Source organism: Talpa occidentalis, unplaced genomic scaffold (genome assembly GCF_014898055.3).
Source record: "Talpa occidentalis isolate TD23 unplaced genomic scaffold, MPIMG_talOcc4v2.1 talOcc4.9, whole genome shotgun sequence".
NCBI classification, from domain to species: Eukaryota; Metazoa; Chordata; class Mammalia; order Eulipotyphla; family Talpidae; genus Talpa; species Talpa occidentalis.
Genome location: NW_023605305.1, coordinates 52140374 through 52158809, shown reverse-complemented (window position 1 = coordinate 52158809; position 18436 = coordinate 52140374). Strand labels below are relative to the sequence as shown.

The following is an 18436-nucleotide window of genomic DNA, read 5'->3' as shown; positions in this document are numbered from 1 at the left end:
ACTTTCCTTTCACTACTACATGTCCTTGTTGCCTATGTAATAAATTGACAGTTTATGTAAGTGTGGGTTTATTTCTGGGCTCTCAACTCTATTCCATTGATCTGTGTGCTTATTTTACTCAAACACCATTCTATACTGATTACTATTGCTTTGTAGCATAATTTGAATTCTAGAAGCATATACCTCCATTCTTCTTATTGTCATTATTGCTTTGGCTCTCCAGGGTCTTTTGTGGTTCCATATAAATTTCAGTAATGTTTGCTCTATTTCCTTGAAGAACGTCATAGGAATTTTGATAGAGACTGTACTACCTCTGTACACTGCCTTGGTAAGCTGACCATTTTGACAATGTTGTTTCTTCCTTATAAGTGCATGGGATAATTTTCCATTTCCTTGTGTCTTTTATTTTTTTTTAATACTTCTTATAGTTTCCTTGGCATGTGTCTTTCACTTACTTGGTTAATTTGCAGGTACTTACTTATTTTGGATACAAATGTAAACAAGATTCTTTTCTTGATTTCTTTCTTTTCTAGTTTGTTGCCTGCATATATGAATACAACAGACATTTGCATATTGATTTTATAGCCTGCCCTTTACTGTACTGATTTAGTGTTTCTAGTAGTTTTCTAGTGGAATCTCTAGCATTTTCCATATATATTATCTCTGGTCATCCTCCAAATATGATAATTTTACTTATTCTTATCCAATTTTGATTCCATTTATTTCTTTCTCTTGTCTAACTTTTCTTGATAAATCTCCCAACATTATTTGTATAGTAGTGGTAAAGGTGTACTTAATCTATGCCTGGTTATAGAGGAGGAGTTCTCAGTTTTTCATCATTAAGTATGAGTATGCTGTATGTGACCTTTATTATGTTGAGGTATGTTACATCTATCATAGATGGATATTGTTTTTCAAGAGTTTTTCTCATAAATGGATATCAGGTTTTGTCAAAAATTTTCTCTTTGTCTCTTGATAGGGTCATTTTGTCTTTCATTTCAATGATGTGGTGATTTATATTAATTGAATTATGAATAGTGAACCATCCTTGCATACCTGGAATAAATCCCACTTAGTCATGGTATATAAACCTTTTAATTTATTGCTGAACTCAGTGTGCTAAAGTTTTACACATCAAAGGACTGGATGTAAGATCTGAAATCATAAAATACAAAGAAGAAAACATGTCACATTGGCCTCTGTTACATTTTTTGAGATTCAACTAGAATGGAAAGGGAAACAAAAACAAACAAACGGGACTACGTTGAACTAAAAAACTATTGCACAGTGAAACAAACTATCATTGAAACAAAAGACACACTTCCAAGTAGGAAAAAAATTTTTGCACAATATACACCTGACAAGAGGCTAACATTCAAAATCTACAAAGAACTAACATAACTCAATATGAAGAAAACAAATAAACTCATCAGAAAAATGATCAGAAGAGTTAAATAAACACTTCTCCAAACAAGACACAAAATAGCCAACAGGCACATGAAGAGATGCCCATCATCACCTATCAATAGGGGAATGTAAATTAAAATTGCATTGAGAGGACTCCCTGGTTGTAGAAAGGGTTAAGTCATAGCACTATGAAGCTATCAGCAGCCACTATAGCACGAGTTCGATCCCTGGCCAGGGAGGTGACCCACATGGCACAGCAGACCTTTCCTGTCTTGCCGGGTGCTCCCTCAGCAGTGTATTTCATTCAATCTGCCTGTTCTGTCTCTGTTGAATCCTCTCTCACCCCACACCTCTGGCCTGTACCCCAGTTCTTGTATGAATAAAAATATTTAGAAAAATAAAATTGCATTGAGATACTATTCACACCCATGATAATGGCACATATAAAAGATATCAGAAGCAAGTGAGGCTGTGGAGAAGAAGAAACCCTGATATACTATTTGTGTAAATGTAGACTAGTTGAACCTCTGTGGAAAAACAGCTCTCAAAATACTAAAAATAGATCTAACATAAGATCCAACATGATCTCTCCTGTGTATCTACACAGAGAATAACCAAAGTGTTAAATGCCCTTATACATTCACTATCACACAATTTACAAAGCTAAGCTATGGAAACAACCAAAGTGGCCAACTACATATGAGTGGACAAAGAAAATATGGTGTATATACACAATGGAATACTACTCAGCCATTAAAATAATAAAAGATGAAATCTTGCCATTGCAACAACATGAATGGAACTGGAGGCAATTAAGCTATGCAAAATAATTCAGGATCCCTAAAGAATGTCAGAAGACATAGAAGGACACTATCAGAGAATCTTGATTTTGGTTGTTATTGGTAGTTCTCCAAAATACTGCTGAAGGTTTACTACTAATGATAGTTACAAAATTATAACAGCTAATATTTACTTAATATTTACTTATTTTGTACTAGTTGTGGTGCTATAGAGTTTACAAATGTTATTTGATGCAAGTCTCACAATTTATAGGTTAAGTACTATCATTACCCATTTTATCTCTAGTATACATCTAGTTTCTTGAACCATTTGTTTTGATGATTCAAAGAAATATACCACTATTTTTTAGGGGCCCACCTTCAATAGAAATGTATAGGTAGTCAGTCAGAAATTGGAAAACAATTTGAGGATATTAATTAAAGGGTTTAGAAGGAATTTGAAAGAGCACAATATTCTTGTATAACAGAAACATGGAGAATAGGGATTGTAATGTAAATTAAGAAAACAAAAATTATATTTCAGTGATTTCTGCATGTATTACTCAAACTGTATGTCACTTGATGCTAGATGACACTAAAAATTGTTATATATTGTCTACAAGAAGGTAAGTCATTACACATCAAAATGAAGAGAAAACTTTAATTGCCCCAAGAACACTGGTTCATCAGTATTGAGATCCATTCCGTTGGAGGATCGGAGGGTCAAAATAGTTGAAAAAAACAATGTGGCAAAAGCATGGAAGTGTTATTTCAATGAAGAATTATTTGCAGAAGAATTTAAAAGAGTTTGCATTTGTTGGTCAAACAGAAGATCAGGTAGTAGTTATGCAGTGTTCTTTACATTTATTACCATCCCAACCAAGCAAAAGTATAATGTAAGTACACTGAAAAATAAAGTGCAGGATTTTAGAAGAAGCACATAGCAATGACAAACAGGATTTGAAGCCAACAGAAGAATTTGTGAGCAAGATAATATACTCTTCATGGATTTAGAACATGTCAAAAATGGACAATAAATTTTGGAGAAATCCATGTATAAAAGTATCAAAGAGAGAACGGTGTAAAGGTAAAGCATCTCAGGTGAAGAAGAAAGGCATCCAAGTAGTAGAAAAAGATGAATGAGTCATCACATGTTCAGATTACCTGTTTTTCAAAGTAGCAGAATGTTGCCTTAAATTAAAAATAGTTGAGAATCAGAAGCTATTACGGAATAAAAAGAAAATGGCAAGCACTAAGTAACAATTCCTTTAACTAAATAGCCCTGGCACAAGTTCAACTATATTACAGGAAGGACAAGGAAGGGAATAGGAAAAGACATTAGAATTGAAGCAACAATTGTAAGCCGAATGCTGCTTGTTACTAGGATTTGCAATGCATATAGGATGCATTACCACTATTTCCATTTTACAGAAAATAAAAGTGAGCCTCAGAAAAAAAAAAAAGGTGAAGCAGAAAGTGGAATATATATTCTTTACAATATACAACACTGTTTAAGAATACAGGTTGAACTAAATGTACATTCAATAGACGGGACCTTATCTCAAAGGTATAGAAAATGTGTGTGAGAGGGACTTAATATTAGCTTCAAAATGGGTGAATGGATGGCTGAAAAGACATGGCCCCTACAGAAAAATACATAAATCATGGGCTTGAAGAAGAATGGAAAATAAAAAAACAATCAAAGCATCTATTACATTAACCATATTCTACAAAAATAGCAATAGGCAAAGTTCTGGGGAAGGTTTGCAATAATATGACATAAAATACAAAGAAGAAAACATGTCACATTGGCTTCTGTTATACTTTTTGAGATTCACTCCATAACAGAGTCAAAATAGATAAAAATGTAATGAATATAAAATTGATAGAATAAATGCTATAAATCAAAAGGTGTAGTGATCTGGAGCTCAGAGAAGGTTGAGTTAAGGATGAGTTAAAGTGGGGTTGGGTTGACTATGTCCTTGAATGATGAGACACAAAGAGGACTTTATCTTGGGAAAGTTTGGGAAACACAATAAAAAGGCATTGTGAAATTTACCATCTTCTTGGGTACGCATGCAAAATCTGTAGAAGTTGTAGAAGGTGGGTATGTAAACACATTAAAGACGATTCTTAAATTACATATTGTCAGATAAAAACCAAGTTTTCACTCAGACCATACCACTGCCAACTATTAGAGGTATCTAATTTAGATTTGTTTCATTTTATTCATTGACAGCAGTTAAGCATAAGACTATAACATATTACTAACAAGTTAAATGAAAATGAAATAAAAGCATCTTTTATAGGGTCCTGATTTTTTTAATCCTCCCTATCTCCCACCCCTGAAAATAATGGTGCTCATCACTTTAGGTCACCTAACTCTTTTCAAAGGAGTAAATCAATTTAATTCAGCTGTTTAGCATTATAGTTTAATTAGCATTCAAATGATTAAAGTAGGGACTTTGAATACAATAGCTAGCAACCACTGCTTTTTTTTTTTTTTTTTTTTTTTTTGTTTCCCCTGTAAAGGAAGCACAAAACTCTCCCAAATACTGTGGCTTAAAAAAAAAAAAAATGAGCATGGCTTTGGGGACATGCAAGTCTAGGATCAAATTCTGGTTATAAAATTTACTAGTGTATTAAAAAGTTTAGACAGTAATTCATGTTCTGTTTGTTTTTTCACTTACAAAGTTAAAAAAATTGTAGTGTGTTGTGAGGATTCAAGAAAGTAACCAATGTGTAATACATAATTAAAATGATGTTCAAAAGCTATTCCTTTTTAAAAAAATCTTGTGCTACTGTTATGGTTTTTGGAGTCCATGGGTTTGGAGTGCAGGATCCTTGGGTTCACTCCAGGAAAGGTTTCTCCAGAGCTCCTGTTTCAGAGACACGTGGAGAGTTTCCCAGGTGAGTTTCTCCACCAAACAGAAACAGGACAGTAGTTATATTTAGAGAACAGGTTTATTAGGGAAAGGGACAAAAGAGTAAAAGACATTTGCATAGACACAAGTGGGCAGGAAGATCTGCCCCGAAAGGAACAGGTTTGCTGAGAGAGGCCTGCATGGTTGCAGGCGGGCGGCCTTGAGAAGAGCGGCCTCCGCTGAAGAGGGGTCAGTGAAGAGAAGTTCCCGCATGGTACAGGTCACAGGCAGGCAGGAAGCTGCTGCCCTGCAGGAGAGAGTTGGTGAAAAAAAGCACCTGCATAGCAGGTGCTATCTATGAAGCTATCTGCAGCCACTGGACAGAGGGAGTGCTGGACAGTGGGATTGCTGCCCCAAGACTGTGCAGAGACTAAACTGATATAGTCTTCTTCTGTTTGGGAGGGGTCACGCCTTGTGAGTCTTCAGTTGGTTGCTAATTTTGGATAACTATGTAAAATTTAAAAGGGACCTGAGATTCTACAATGGGCTCAATCTCCATATCTTTACCCTTGGATGCACCCTCTGATGGATACCTGCTTGGATGTGATGCTTTGTAATCTAGGCTTCTGTGCCTAAGGATCCTAGTCTTTGCCTAAGGATACTAGTTTCCACAACTGTGTTGTCTGCCCCTAAGAATCTTGGTTTCTGTAGCTGTATCAATGGTTATGCTATTCTCTTCTACCCCCACCTCCTTGTGAGCCAGGTTTCTGGTCTTGTGAAGCACATCCTTTTCAGTTTGTTGTTTTTTTTTTTTTTTTTTCTATTCTTGTCCTCCATCATTACCAGTATTTTATAATCATTTAGGATAATTTTCAGTGATTTTCCCCAAATATTCACATTTTTAAGAATTTACTGTCTTCCAATCTAGTAAATGAGATTATCTGCTAAATAATTAATCTCATTTAAAATAACATCACATTTTCTTCATATATATATATAGAACACAACTATTTGATTTTTTAAAGATTTATTTTATTTATTTATGCATACAGGAGCTGGGGTGTAGTCCAGAGGCATGGAGAGTGGTGTGAGGATTCACCAGAGACAGAATGGGGAGCAGAACAGGCAGATGTACTGAAATACACTGCTGAGGAGAGCAGCAGGCAAGACAGGAGAGGTCTGCTGCTCCATTTGGGTTAGCTCCCTGCTGGGGATGAAACTGATGCTGCAGTGGCTGCAGACAGCTTCATAGTGCTGCAACTTAACCCCCTGTGCCACCCTATTTGATTTTTTTAATCATTGTTGATTTAGTAGCCAAATGTAGGTGGTATTTGACAGGTGTTTAATAACTAATAAGCAATAAACTTATCAATTACTTGATTGATTAACTTATCAATTACTTGTCAATTATAATTTGATCTTTATTTAGTAAGAGACACAAGGTAGAAGATAAGTCACTGGACTTTGGACGAAAACAGCATGATTTGAACACTGACTTCGACACTATTTGTTCTAACTGAAATAGATTACCTTACCTTTCCAACCCTAAATTTAGTTCTAAAACCTATTGTGAAAATATGTCATACATAGTGGGTAATCACAGAGAATTAATTGAATACGAATCTTGGTTCCACAATGACTATAAATTCTGATGTGCATTTAGCAAATATGCAGCATCAGAAGAAGTATTCACATTTTCTGGGCATCTACTGAGTATGTTGTCCATTGATAAATGGCAATGCAGAGGAACATTCTTGGCCATACAGACTGCTACTGAACTCTACCGCTTTCAGTGCAATCCTAGAATGCCCTAAAGAACTTTGATGGAAGATTTAATAGTGAATAATTATTTGCACCCCATACAGAATACACGGTTGGCAGTTTTTAATTCTAGTCCTCATATTAATGATGCCAATGTTGTCACCAGTTACCTCCTCTTCCATTCTAAATACTCACAGATGTTAATCCTCACCCTCATACTCCTCCACTGCCATTACATGGTACTTTCTAATCCCTCTTATTTCTGTCTCCTGTCTCTTTTTATGTCCTTTACGTTTATGTGACCACCCAATTAGAGTGATCACTGATTTCTGTTAAGTGAAACAAATTAGCATCAGTCCACTGAGTGTAAAATTCATGGCCTGACTGCTATTGAATGTTTTGTGTCCGCACACTAATAGCAAAAACGTCTTTTGGTATGTTTTTACTTTCCAGATTTGGAATCACTTCACTTGTTCATTGGTTTCAACAACAAATACATGTTCATTAAATATAATACTTAAAATATAAAATTTAAAGAGTTCAGCTAAACTATTCTATATTGGTGCCTCAGCATCCATTTTGTGTTGTCAAGCAGCCAGGACAGGTCTTGAACTGACACCAATCCCTCCTCCAGCACATGCCCTGGATAACAGATGTAGAGTCACAGAAAATGGAAGTCAATGATATCAATTCCCCAGCAATTCTTGTGAGCTATTTCACTCCCAACTTCCCTTGTGCTCCCTCCCTTTGTTCTTTCCTTAGGTAAAATCTCCATGGAGTTCACCATGAGTTGCTTTTAGTTTGAATTAACCACTTCATCCTTAGCCAGGGAATTCCAAAGCTTGAACGCTAATAAAGACATGTGCCCTAGCCTGCCCTCACTTTCCCTGTGCCTTGCCTTTGTCTCTTGGTGTGGCCCCTGTGTGGGTGCAATGTTCTTCACTCCAGGACCTGATAGCAGAAACTTTTTTCAGTTTCCTTGTTTTGTGTTGAACCACTGCTCACCATCTGATATGACACTGTAGTCTAGTCTTTGGGAAGTACAGACCACATCTGTATTCACTCACTAGTGTCTCCAGCACCTAATAGAGTGTCAGTACAGAGCAGGTGATAGTAAAGAGTGGGTGAATGTACTAATGCACCCCATATAATAATGTGATTTTAGGAAAATCAAAACAAAAATATATATAACAAATGTTGAATATATAATTTAACAATTAACAAATGTAATAATTGGCAAAGTGATTTAAATTTATCAAATATGTACATATGATTAAATAAATAGTACCAATAAATTTCAGATTAAGATTAGGAGAAAAGCTAATGGAAGAAAAGCTAAAAGTTAATAGACTTTAGTATTTATGATGTGGTATTTATTGTTTAGCATTTTACATACATTATATCATATGACCCATTTAATTCTCTTTAGGACATACTGGTTTTCCAACCTTATAAGTAAGGAAACAGACTGAAGGTAAGGGATTTATTCAAGGTCACATAGCCAGTAAGTAGAGAAGCAACTCAAACTCACATTCCTCCCATTCTAGATACCTCAAAACATGACCCATTTCAATACAAATAAATAATTCTGATAGAAAAAAAATCTGTGCATAAGCAAAACAACTCTGCACATCAGTTATTTTATATTAATGATGCATAAGAAAAAATTGATCAATGACATAAATAAGAAGAAAAATGAGCAATTATTCAAAGATTTGTATATAATTTCCTTTTGTGAGCATATTCCAAAATATTAGACTCTGACATATTGCAAGCCATTTATCTTATAAAATAAAAATAAATGCACTATGAATTTCAAAGAAAGGAATACACCAAAATGTAAAATATAATTTTATAACTTCAATTTGTACAATGAACATTACTTCATCATAGGAAGGCTGAAGGTTTAGTATCATTCCAATTATTTAATGGATAATGTGAAGTGAAACATATTCCTTCTTATTGTAACTCTCCAGTATAGTAAAATTTGTGGGATTCATTTTGCCATCCAGTGCTCTAAAGTTTTAGGTAATTTGATTAGAAATCACTCATAAATCATAACATACTTACCTCCCTCTCTTTTTTCTTCTCTCCTTCCCTACCTCTCTCTCCTTCATTTCTTTGTCTCAACATTTATTGTCAGAATTAATAATGTACCAACCAACATATTAATCATTAAAGGTATAATTTTCTACTCAGCTGATAAATTTCAAAGACAATAACTTGAAAATAGGTTACTTACAAATCAAATATATCTAAGTATGTTCTCCTATAAGAAATATCCTATCTATAATATTAGGAAATCTTTATGATCTTTTTGATTTATTTATTTAATATCCCTATACAACAGTACAGTGTTATTAGACAGACTATACAAATAATACTCTTGCCTTCTGATTACAGCTCTTATGTTCACAATATCTCTTCAATCCTTTTAATATCGCTAAATTTAATTTAGCTGCATGAGAGAAAAGGGCTTCTGAAGTCAACAGAACACATTTTCCCCCATGGCCCTTTAAATCATTTAAAACCTTTAATACTTTATGGCAGTAGTTATAGCTTTAAGGAAACTCTATCTTGCAGCATGAGCATGAGCACTGGAAGAGTGTCCAAAGGACTTAGTTAAATTCAGTTAAGAACAATTTAGTCTGGACTGAAAAGGGTTATAAACATATTCCTTAAATTGAACAAATTACCAGCTATTTGGAAAGTATAAGATATTGGCTTCTGTTCAAAAGAGCAACACTTAATGCTGGCAATACTGCCAAATTCCTTCTTTGCTATATTCCCCTTTTCCTAGGGAAAGTGTTTAAAACGACCAATTGCCATGCCAGCTGGATGCTTAAGAGCATCAAAGGTCCTCTGTCAGGATTCAGAGCTTGATATGGCTTAGAAACCACTATGCTAATAGATAACCTCTTCAACATGATAAATCAAAGCCATATGACCACATTAAAATTCTATCGGCAAGTATCAATATCCTGTGGTTTACAAAGTCCTGTCGACCCTCCCTCAGGGAGAAGGTTGGGACAACACAGAAGTTTTGCTCTGTTTTGAGGTGTATAGATACTTTTCACAATTGAGAAGTATTCATTCATAGCAAAGGGTCAATTCTTTCTACCTCTATATCTCTACTGATTTTATTTAATTGAAGCCATGGGAAAAAAGAAAGCAGGCTCCATGAACTGAGGTAAAAACAACAACAAAAAATGTTAGGGGGTTACATTTAGCTATTTTGAACTGTTCCTCTTATTTGCTGATTATAATTGCAAAGAATAAAAGTCTTCCTATATAATTTAAACTCCTGGATGGATCTTTTTAAAATTATAGCAATATCTCAAGGTCTTACAACAACCATACCACTGCATTTCAAACTTTTTCTTCTGGAACCCACATTAAACACTATATTTAAAATATTGGTGTGCCCCGTGCACACAGGCGCGCACATACACAATAAGTTTATCAAACAACGCTTACCTTTATTATATATAGTGCCATATAAACTTCATATTTATACAAATACCTAAAATCTAGTACATTTTGTTTCAAATAATTTAGTATCCAATAACATTTTTTCAAGAACCATTCACTAGGATTTTTGCAGGAATTACTTAAGGCAGAGACTATTGTTATAATGGGCCCAATAAAAAGTTCTTTATTATAAACATACACATCCAATACAGTTTTAAAGATACTGTAATTACTAAGATGTGAGATAATATACTAAAATTTATATTTATTCTCACTTATCCTTTCATAGATTCATTAAATTAAAAAATTGTGGATAATTAAATAAATTTTATTATTTAATTCCATAAAGTGGAATAATTAAATAAAGTTCCATTTGAAAGTTCCATGGAGAAAAATCTTAGATTTTAATTTCTAGTAGTATGGAAAGTTCTTGTCACTACTGATGAATTTGAAACACATAAAATCATAAAATCATGACAAAAGAACATGTGGCCAATTTTAAATTTCCTTTACAAAAAGTAAAAGGCAAGTAGGTGATATGATGTTGCTAGGAAAAATAGAGCAATTTTTTTTACCTATACATTGAAAGTGTCCATGACAATTTATAATGGATAAGCATATGTTGAGAAGGATGGAATTGCAGAGTTGATTAAGTACAACTTTGATTCCAATTCAAAAATGTCTTGAGTGACCCTCAGAGAAGTTTATTCATAAATAATGATTTCAAATTAAAAACTATCCTGCCATACAGTTGTCTAGAAATGCACAAAAAAATAGGACTTGGTAGGTTAACTGGTGTGTTTAAACTGGAGCCAAACATCTATATAAATGTCTTTCAGAAGATATTTTGAAGAAATTAGTGGGAAGGTGATAGCACTCAATTAGGAAGGAGAATTGAAATAAAATAAAACAATTCCCACTAATGAAATTCCCTTTAGCTAGCCTCTATAAGTTATATGAAGTCTGCAATTTCTTAATTTACACTATTTTAAAGAGGGTATGGTAGAAAAGTGATTTGATTTTAGTCAAATGATACAATTAAATACTATACCTATAACAGTTAAATACTTGAATCATTGGGGATTATTATGGTCATAGTCTTTAAATACTTCATAAAAACTGGAAACTTTGATGAGCTCCTCAGGTATTACGCTACATAAAAGAAAGACCTTTAATTCTTATTGATTTTAATAGGCAGCACTGTAGGAATTATCTAGGCATTTTGATCACATATCCACAAGTAGGGTTTATCCCTAGTTCTGTTTTGCTCAATAAAAATTTAAAAAAAGATACAGTATTACTGAATCTCATTAATGTACATCTTTAACTTCTTTATTTTCCACCCTAGTATAGCACTGTTATATCTTTTTCTACGGAAATGTTTTACTCATTTGAATAATTAATTAAATATTCACTCATTTGGTTCATTCTTTTCACCACAATCTAAATATGCCAATATATTCATTTTTCTTCTTTATAAAATGCACCAATATCGTTATGGTTTAAATTCTATGCATGTCTACTTCAGCAACCATTATAAATAGTATAAGTAAGCAACATGTATGGTTCCATGAGCAAAGTAGCTATTCAGTCAAATGTAATTAAAGTTACTGAAGCTATTACTTTTCACCGTGTATCAGGGTTCTACCAACAAAACGTAAACTGTTCTGGATATTTCAAACAGAGGGAAGTTAAAGCAGGTAACTGATTAAGGGGATGGAAGAGCTGAGAAGCTAAACAGGTAATGGTGAGACAATGTAGCAGTCAATACAACAGGCAGATATTACTACTCCTAGTAGTAGGATGATGGACTAAAGAGAAGTCCAAGAGTGAGATATCTCATAGGAGATAAAACAAGGAGGTCCCAGTAAGAGATGGAGGCCCTACTGGATATTGGCAGAAACAATGGTGGCAGGGAGAAACACCCAGACCTCTTACTTGTGGTGTTTTCCCTTCTTCCAAAGCTAACTTCTATTGGCCAACCATAATCTGAAGACAGCTGACATGGCCAACTGGGAAATGTAGCCAGACGGATTATTTCTACCATCTGTCTTCAATAGCATAGAAGAGGAAAAGGATGAAAGCTGAATCTGGTCAAGATGACCCAGGACTCTCACATACATGATGTGACCATTTCTTTAAACTCTTCAGAATTCAGACATTGTAGAATCGACTGTTTTTATGGAATTGTTTAATTGCAAATTTAATCTATTTACAATAAGTAGTCCATTAACATGATGGTGTTCGAAGATTATATAACCACTTGGGTTTATGAATTCTTCTGAACTAAAACAATTCGGCAGAAATGTATCTACAAAATTTTAAAATAATATGCTGCTTTTTAATATAATGAGAAATTATATATAAATATACCAAGTATAATATCATGCTAATAAAACAGCTCTGTAAATTAGCACAGATGACATAGTATTTATTCTTGTAATAGAGATTCCAGAACTTACTTTTCCAAATTGATTCAGTATAACAATCTATTAACCCCTCTTGTTTAGAGATGGGAGAACTTGGAATTTTTAAATACTTGTTCAATGACACTATTAAATAAGACTATAGGTTTTAAAATAATGTGCTAATGTTCAAAATTGAAAATGTGTATATAATTGAATAGTACATTTGGAATATGTGATACATCAAGATGTAGGAAGAACTCAATAGACAATGTAAGACACACCAAATAATATTTCAAAAGTATAGCATAATTGATTTCAAATGCTATTAGTAATTCTGTATTCTCATACATAAATAATTTACTTTCTTATATCCAATAGTATGACCCAAACTAATTAATGTAGTCTAATCAATGGGCAAATGCACTGGACAAATTGACTGAACAGCATTAAATACTTGTCCTAAATACTTGCAAGTTTTGTGGTTCCAAAGGAAATATCTTCTGTGGAAGTATGCTGTTTTCTATGCTTTCAACAAAAATCTTTCTGCTTATTACAACATTATAGTAGGACCTCATGTAACTTCTACTCAAATCCATGGCATTAAAATGACACAGTTGTATTCAGAATCGGTAAGGTAAAGTAATATATCACATGTAAGAGAAAACTCTCCCTCTCTGATTAAAGCAGAAAGCATAGGATATTTTGAACTCATATCAGTAAGGTGGCTTAAAATATACACAATTCATACGGAAGAGTGTAAGTGGAAACATATTTAGAGCATTAGCTGAAAATGACATGCATTTTAAAATTCTCATGCCCTGGGAGAATATAAATGAAGAAGTATTCCTTCTATTGTTTTCAAAATATTAAACATTTGGACACAGAGAACATCGCTGTGAATAGGTAAGAAAGTAACCTCATTTTTTTTTTTTTAAAGTTGTCTGCGATGTATGCCTTGATCCAGAGAAGGACTATGTTCCCCTTGAATCTCTGGGTCTAGAAACACTGGTCCTAAAGCATGAACAATGTGGTTCTAGCATCTCCTGGTACTGTGTCACCCCATGAAATATTAATCCCTTTCTTGCATGTACTACAAAACATTATTTGAAGACTGGAGAGAATAATTTCTCTATAAACAGACTATTTTTTGGTAGGCATAAAAGACTAGTATGTATTATATAGTAGCAATCAAAATCTATATTTTATAAATTAATGAAAACATTGATTTGTGTTTGTAGTCAATTATAATACATTCTAGGGAGGTCCCAAATACTTTTCTATTGAACAAATGCATCATTAAATACTTTGTCAAGAAGGTCCAAAAAACTTAAGTCAATCCTTCAAAGATCTATCAGTGAATAATATTATTAGAAGTAAGGGACATTTTGACATTTAATATATTGCTTCACTAACCTCAAAAGGCAAAGTTAAAATGTTACGGATGTTGAAATTATTAAATGTAATTTCACTGTAAGTCCTCTAAGCAAAATAGAAAAGATGATTTACAAAATTGTAGATATTAGTAGATCACAGAATTAATTTCCCATTTGTATTATAATTCCACTTAAGAAAAGTTTTGTTTTTCTTGATTCTTTTCTCTAAAACAGACATTCTGGCATTTAGGAGATAGAAATGTATCATTTGACCTTTTAAACTTCTGTTTCATTACTGTAACCACAAGCAACAGAGTCACTGACTGACATGTTTGCACTTTCAGGCCTTTAGCACTTAAAGTTATTTGATAACTGCTATGCCACTATTTACTTTTTATTAGAGACACTTTAAGGAATGTGTTACATTGAAAAAAGAGTATACTGGGTAAAATTAAATAAATAATATGTATCCAGTGTTGTGTTCACTTGAGCATTTGATTTCTGTACTTTGATGGAAGGGAATGTATGTTTGAGGGTGGATTTTGTTTTGTTTTGTTTTCTAATGAATTATAGTATAACATTAAATATAACAGTAAGCATTCAAGGTAAAAGCATAAAATATAATTTTGTGACATTACTTTGGATGAACAATATATCACCTGACTTATACCAAATCGACTAGTCCTTAAGTTCTCTTTACTTTGGTCGCTGAACAGAGCAAATACTAGTTGTAGGAGAGAAGTCAAGAAAAATAACTAACACCATTTAACATTTTGATTTAGCAGAAAATTTCTTGCAAATACATATGTGAAAATAGTTTAAGACCTATGAACAATGTAAAAAGGTCAAAAATGGGCTAATCCTTAGAAAACTATAGTTCTACAAGAAGCAAATTACTTTCGTAAAAAGTAATGTAGATCAGATTTCTGTTCCATGTAAGAAAAATGATACTGTTTATTAAAAAAAAACTGTAATTGGTTAGAAACATCATTTAGAAGGGATAGAGATTCTATTCTCTCTACCACACTTAAAAATGAAAAGTTCCCCAAAATAACATATCATAAGCCTCAACCTACAGCACACAAACGGATGAAGTACAGGGCTGCACCAAACCAACAATACTGGAAAGATATAGCCCCCCCACCCCCCACCCCCAAGTTAGAGAGGCTTCACTACTGGAAGCAATAAGTGACCTAAAACATAGGTCTCCTAGAAGCAGAACATGGACCCAGTTATTTTCATTAGCCATAGTGTTTACTAGATTGTGGGTTAGAAACAAATGCCAAGATAGATCAGAAAAAGACAAGCAGTCTATCAAACCCTTTAGGTTGAAGATATTTAACGCTCATTATAAATCAGCAATATGCTGCTGCAAACATATAGATTGCAGCTCCCATGATATATGTTTGCAGTTTCTGAAGCAGTGTTTTCTCTTTACCGATGTTTTTCAAACTTCCAAAACAAACTTAATATAAACAACATAGGTTTAATTATATTCTCTATGTGACAGAGTCCATCACTTTTATAAACAATGAAATGCTCTATCACTAAGCTATACCAAAGTATTTTGCTTTTGTATAACTCAGAGGCATTTTGTATTTACAACAAAGATAACAACATATATTATACAAGCATGTTACTATATACTAGAAACTATGACTATACCCTTCAGTATTTGGACTGGTAAGCATGTTTCAGAAGGTATAAATCATATACCACACCCATATCCAAGGCAATTAATTTTAAAATATATTGCATGATTCAGATAGAAACATATCCCACTTTCTCTCACCTTAAACTTGCCATGTATACTGATTTTGTGCAAACCACACTTATAAGCCAACTACCACCCAGTGGAGAAAAAGGAGATCTTTCATGGAGACTTGAGGTGTATGTCAGGTGGGGGTGTCAGGGGGATAAAGGAAGGTGCTGGGGAATGAAGGAATAGGGGTATTTAGCCTTGTTTAGATCTAGCACTGCTGATCATAAATTTATATTTTCACAGAATATAAAATGTTTCCAGAAGCTCACTCTGCAGTTTTGCTTGAGGGTAAAAATCAGGCTATTAGATGTTCATGAATGACAAAATATTTTCATGCACAAGCTTCAAGAAAAGAAGAAGGAAGAGTGAGAAAAACAAGTAAAACTGAAGGTGGAGGAGGGAGGGAGAAGTTGGGGGGGCGGGAAGAGAGACAGAGAATGACCATATGTAGACATGTGTGAGTGACAGTGTGTAGAGCAGTGAAGGAGAGTGTGCCTTTTAAACAGTAAGAGAATCTGCATATGAAAGTGGTTGTTAGAGCATGGAAGTGCCTGCGTGAGGATGTGAAATACACAGTATGTGAGGGAGTGTGTTTAAGATAAAAGAGGTTTGTGAGGTTGAGAAAATGGTACTGGATGGGGTTAGAGGCAACATGCATGTGTTTGCTACAGGCAGGGGTGGGAAAGGATGTGGGGAGAGGGAGGGGGAATGTGAGTCCAAAAAAAAAAGGGGGACACATAATAGGGACGTTAATGAAGAAGAAAAAAAATAGGCTCTGGTGAAAGATGAAGAGTAGAGGAAAGGGGATTGAATAAGAAGATCAGAGATGAAAGTCGTGGCAATAAAAGAAGAGGAGATGGAAAAGGGAGGGAAGAATAGAAAACAGAAAAGGTACAGAAAGGGCCAATGGAGGGAAAAGAAAGGAAGCGCAAAAATGGAAAAACAGAAAGAGGAGGGTGAAAAAGACACGAAGCATTAAGAGAAAAGAAAGCAAGCGAGAGAGGGACAATTTGAGCCTGAGCGTCCGAGTGAGAGGGAAATAAATGTGAGCAGGGAGCCAGCAGTTTGCAAAAGTGCTTCGGCTAGAGTAAAATAGAAACAACCCCGATAAACTTGTCAGACTCTCCATGAGCACCCCCTGACAGTAAAACAAGAGACCTTGTGAATTGAGTTTCAAAGTGGCACCTGCCCCTCCTAAACCTCACACTTCACTTATCCCCGGGCCACTTGGCTTTCGGGGCAAAGTGCTTTAGCATCATGAGTCCAGCTCGCTACCTGCCCGGGCGCACAGGGCGCAGGGCTCGGGGGGCAGAGTCGGCACCTGCAATTCTGGAGCTGCGGTCTGTCCACGGCGACCACCACCGGCATTACCATCGCTTTAAAGAGAAGGAAAGAGACAGAAAGAGACCTAGACAAGTACGAAAAGCACGCCGATCTTCCTACCTAAGCACCGCCGTGTCCCCTTTTCTGACCATCATGTTGTCCACGGCCGCCCAGGGGAAGTCCACACTCTGTCCAGCCGGGAGGCAGGAGGGTAGCAGGCAGCACAGGCTGAGGAGCACCGCCGCCAGCCACTGGTTCGAGCAACAAGCACCCTGCACCAACAGCATCATGTCCATCCCTGCTAGGGCTGCTCACTCTCCAGCAGCTTTCAGCTCGCGCTCCCCCACCCCCTGGTGCTGGCGAGGCTTCCCGGGAACCAGGCGGCGCGCCACAGGATTTTTTTTTTTTTTTTTTTTTTTTTTTTGGTGGGTGGGTGGGTTTCTTTTCTTCCTCTCTATTTTTTTCCCCCTCTCTCTCTCACTCTAGTAGTTAGATGTTGTTTCTCTCTCTCTCTCTCTTGCTTCCCCTCCTCCTCCTCCTGGCTTTCCCTCCCTCCCTCCCCTCCCACCCCCTGGCTCCACGCTACACCTCCTCTCGGTTGCTTTTGGCCGCGTCCGGAGTGTGTCTAATGCTCGGCGGCTCGCACACCATCTAGCGAGGAGGCGAGCGCGCCGGCTAGTGAGGGAGGAGGCGCGGCCGCGGCGGAGGCTGGGCGAGCGGCGGCGGCTGCACAAGCAGCGCGGGGCGCAGCGGCGGCCGGCGGCCCCCGGGCTCGCGCGCGTTGCCAAGCGGCCGTTTCCTTAGCAACCCCGCCCGGGGACTGGGGATGCAGCAGGGAGAGGTGGGGGGAGTGATCAGGGGGGAAAAAAAAGAAAGAAAAGAAAGAAAACGGGGAAGAAAAAAAAAAAAAAAAGTCGGAGGAGGTAGATCCCAAGCCTGCCCGCTGAGGCGAAAAGGGAGCCGCGCCGCACACAGGACGCTCCCCTTCCTGTCAACTGCACTGAGTGATGCTTTGCTAGAAAAGTCTCCGGGTCTGGGCTGGGCCGGAGAGACCAGGGGGGCGCTTTGCGTTCCCTCCCGGTGCGTTTTACCTCTTGAGGCACCGTAAGTTTAAAGTCCGCCAAGTTGTGGTCGGCGCCATCATGACGCCGGGGACGGAGAGGCTGTGTTGTTTATTTTCCCCAGTCTCGCCAGGGCGGTCGCGCCACAGTTGACAAACGACCCACTAGTTCTCTCACTACCCCTTTGCGGAAATAGGTAGGGACGGCGGCGGGGGCCGCGCGGAGGG

General features: G+C 36.2%; 1 protein-coding gene across 5 annotated transcripts in view; it reads right to left on the bottom strand.

Moving 5' to 3' along the window:
- The window catches only part of NEGR1 (neuronal growth regulator 1), a 788184-nt gene extending 770509 nt beyond the window's left edge, over positions 1 to 17675 (bottom strand). For all 5 annotated transcript variants that reach the window (XM_054691007.1, XM_054691009.1, XM_054691008.1 and 2 more), the window contains exon 1: positions 17269 to 17675. In XM_054691007.1, the coding sequence (XP_054546982.1) occupies positions 17269 to 17444 (176 nt within the window). In that variant the 5' untranslated portion in view covers positions 17445 to 17675. The remainder of the gene's footprint in view (positions 1 to 17268) is intronic.
- Positions 17676 to 18436: the final 761 nt, after the last annotated feature.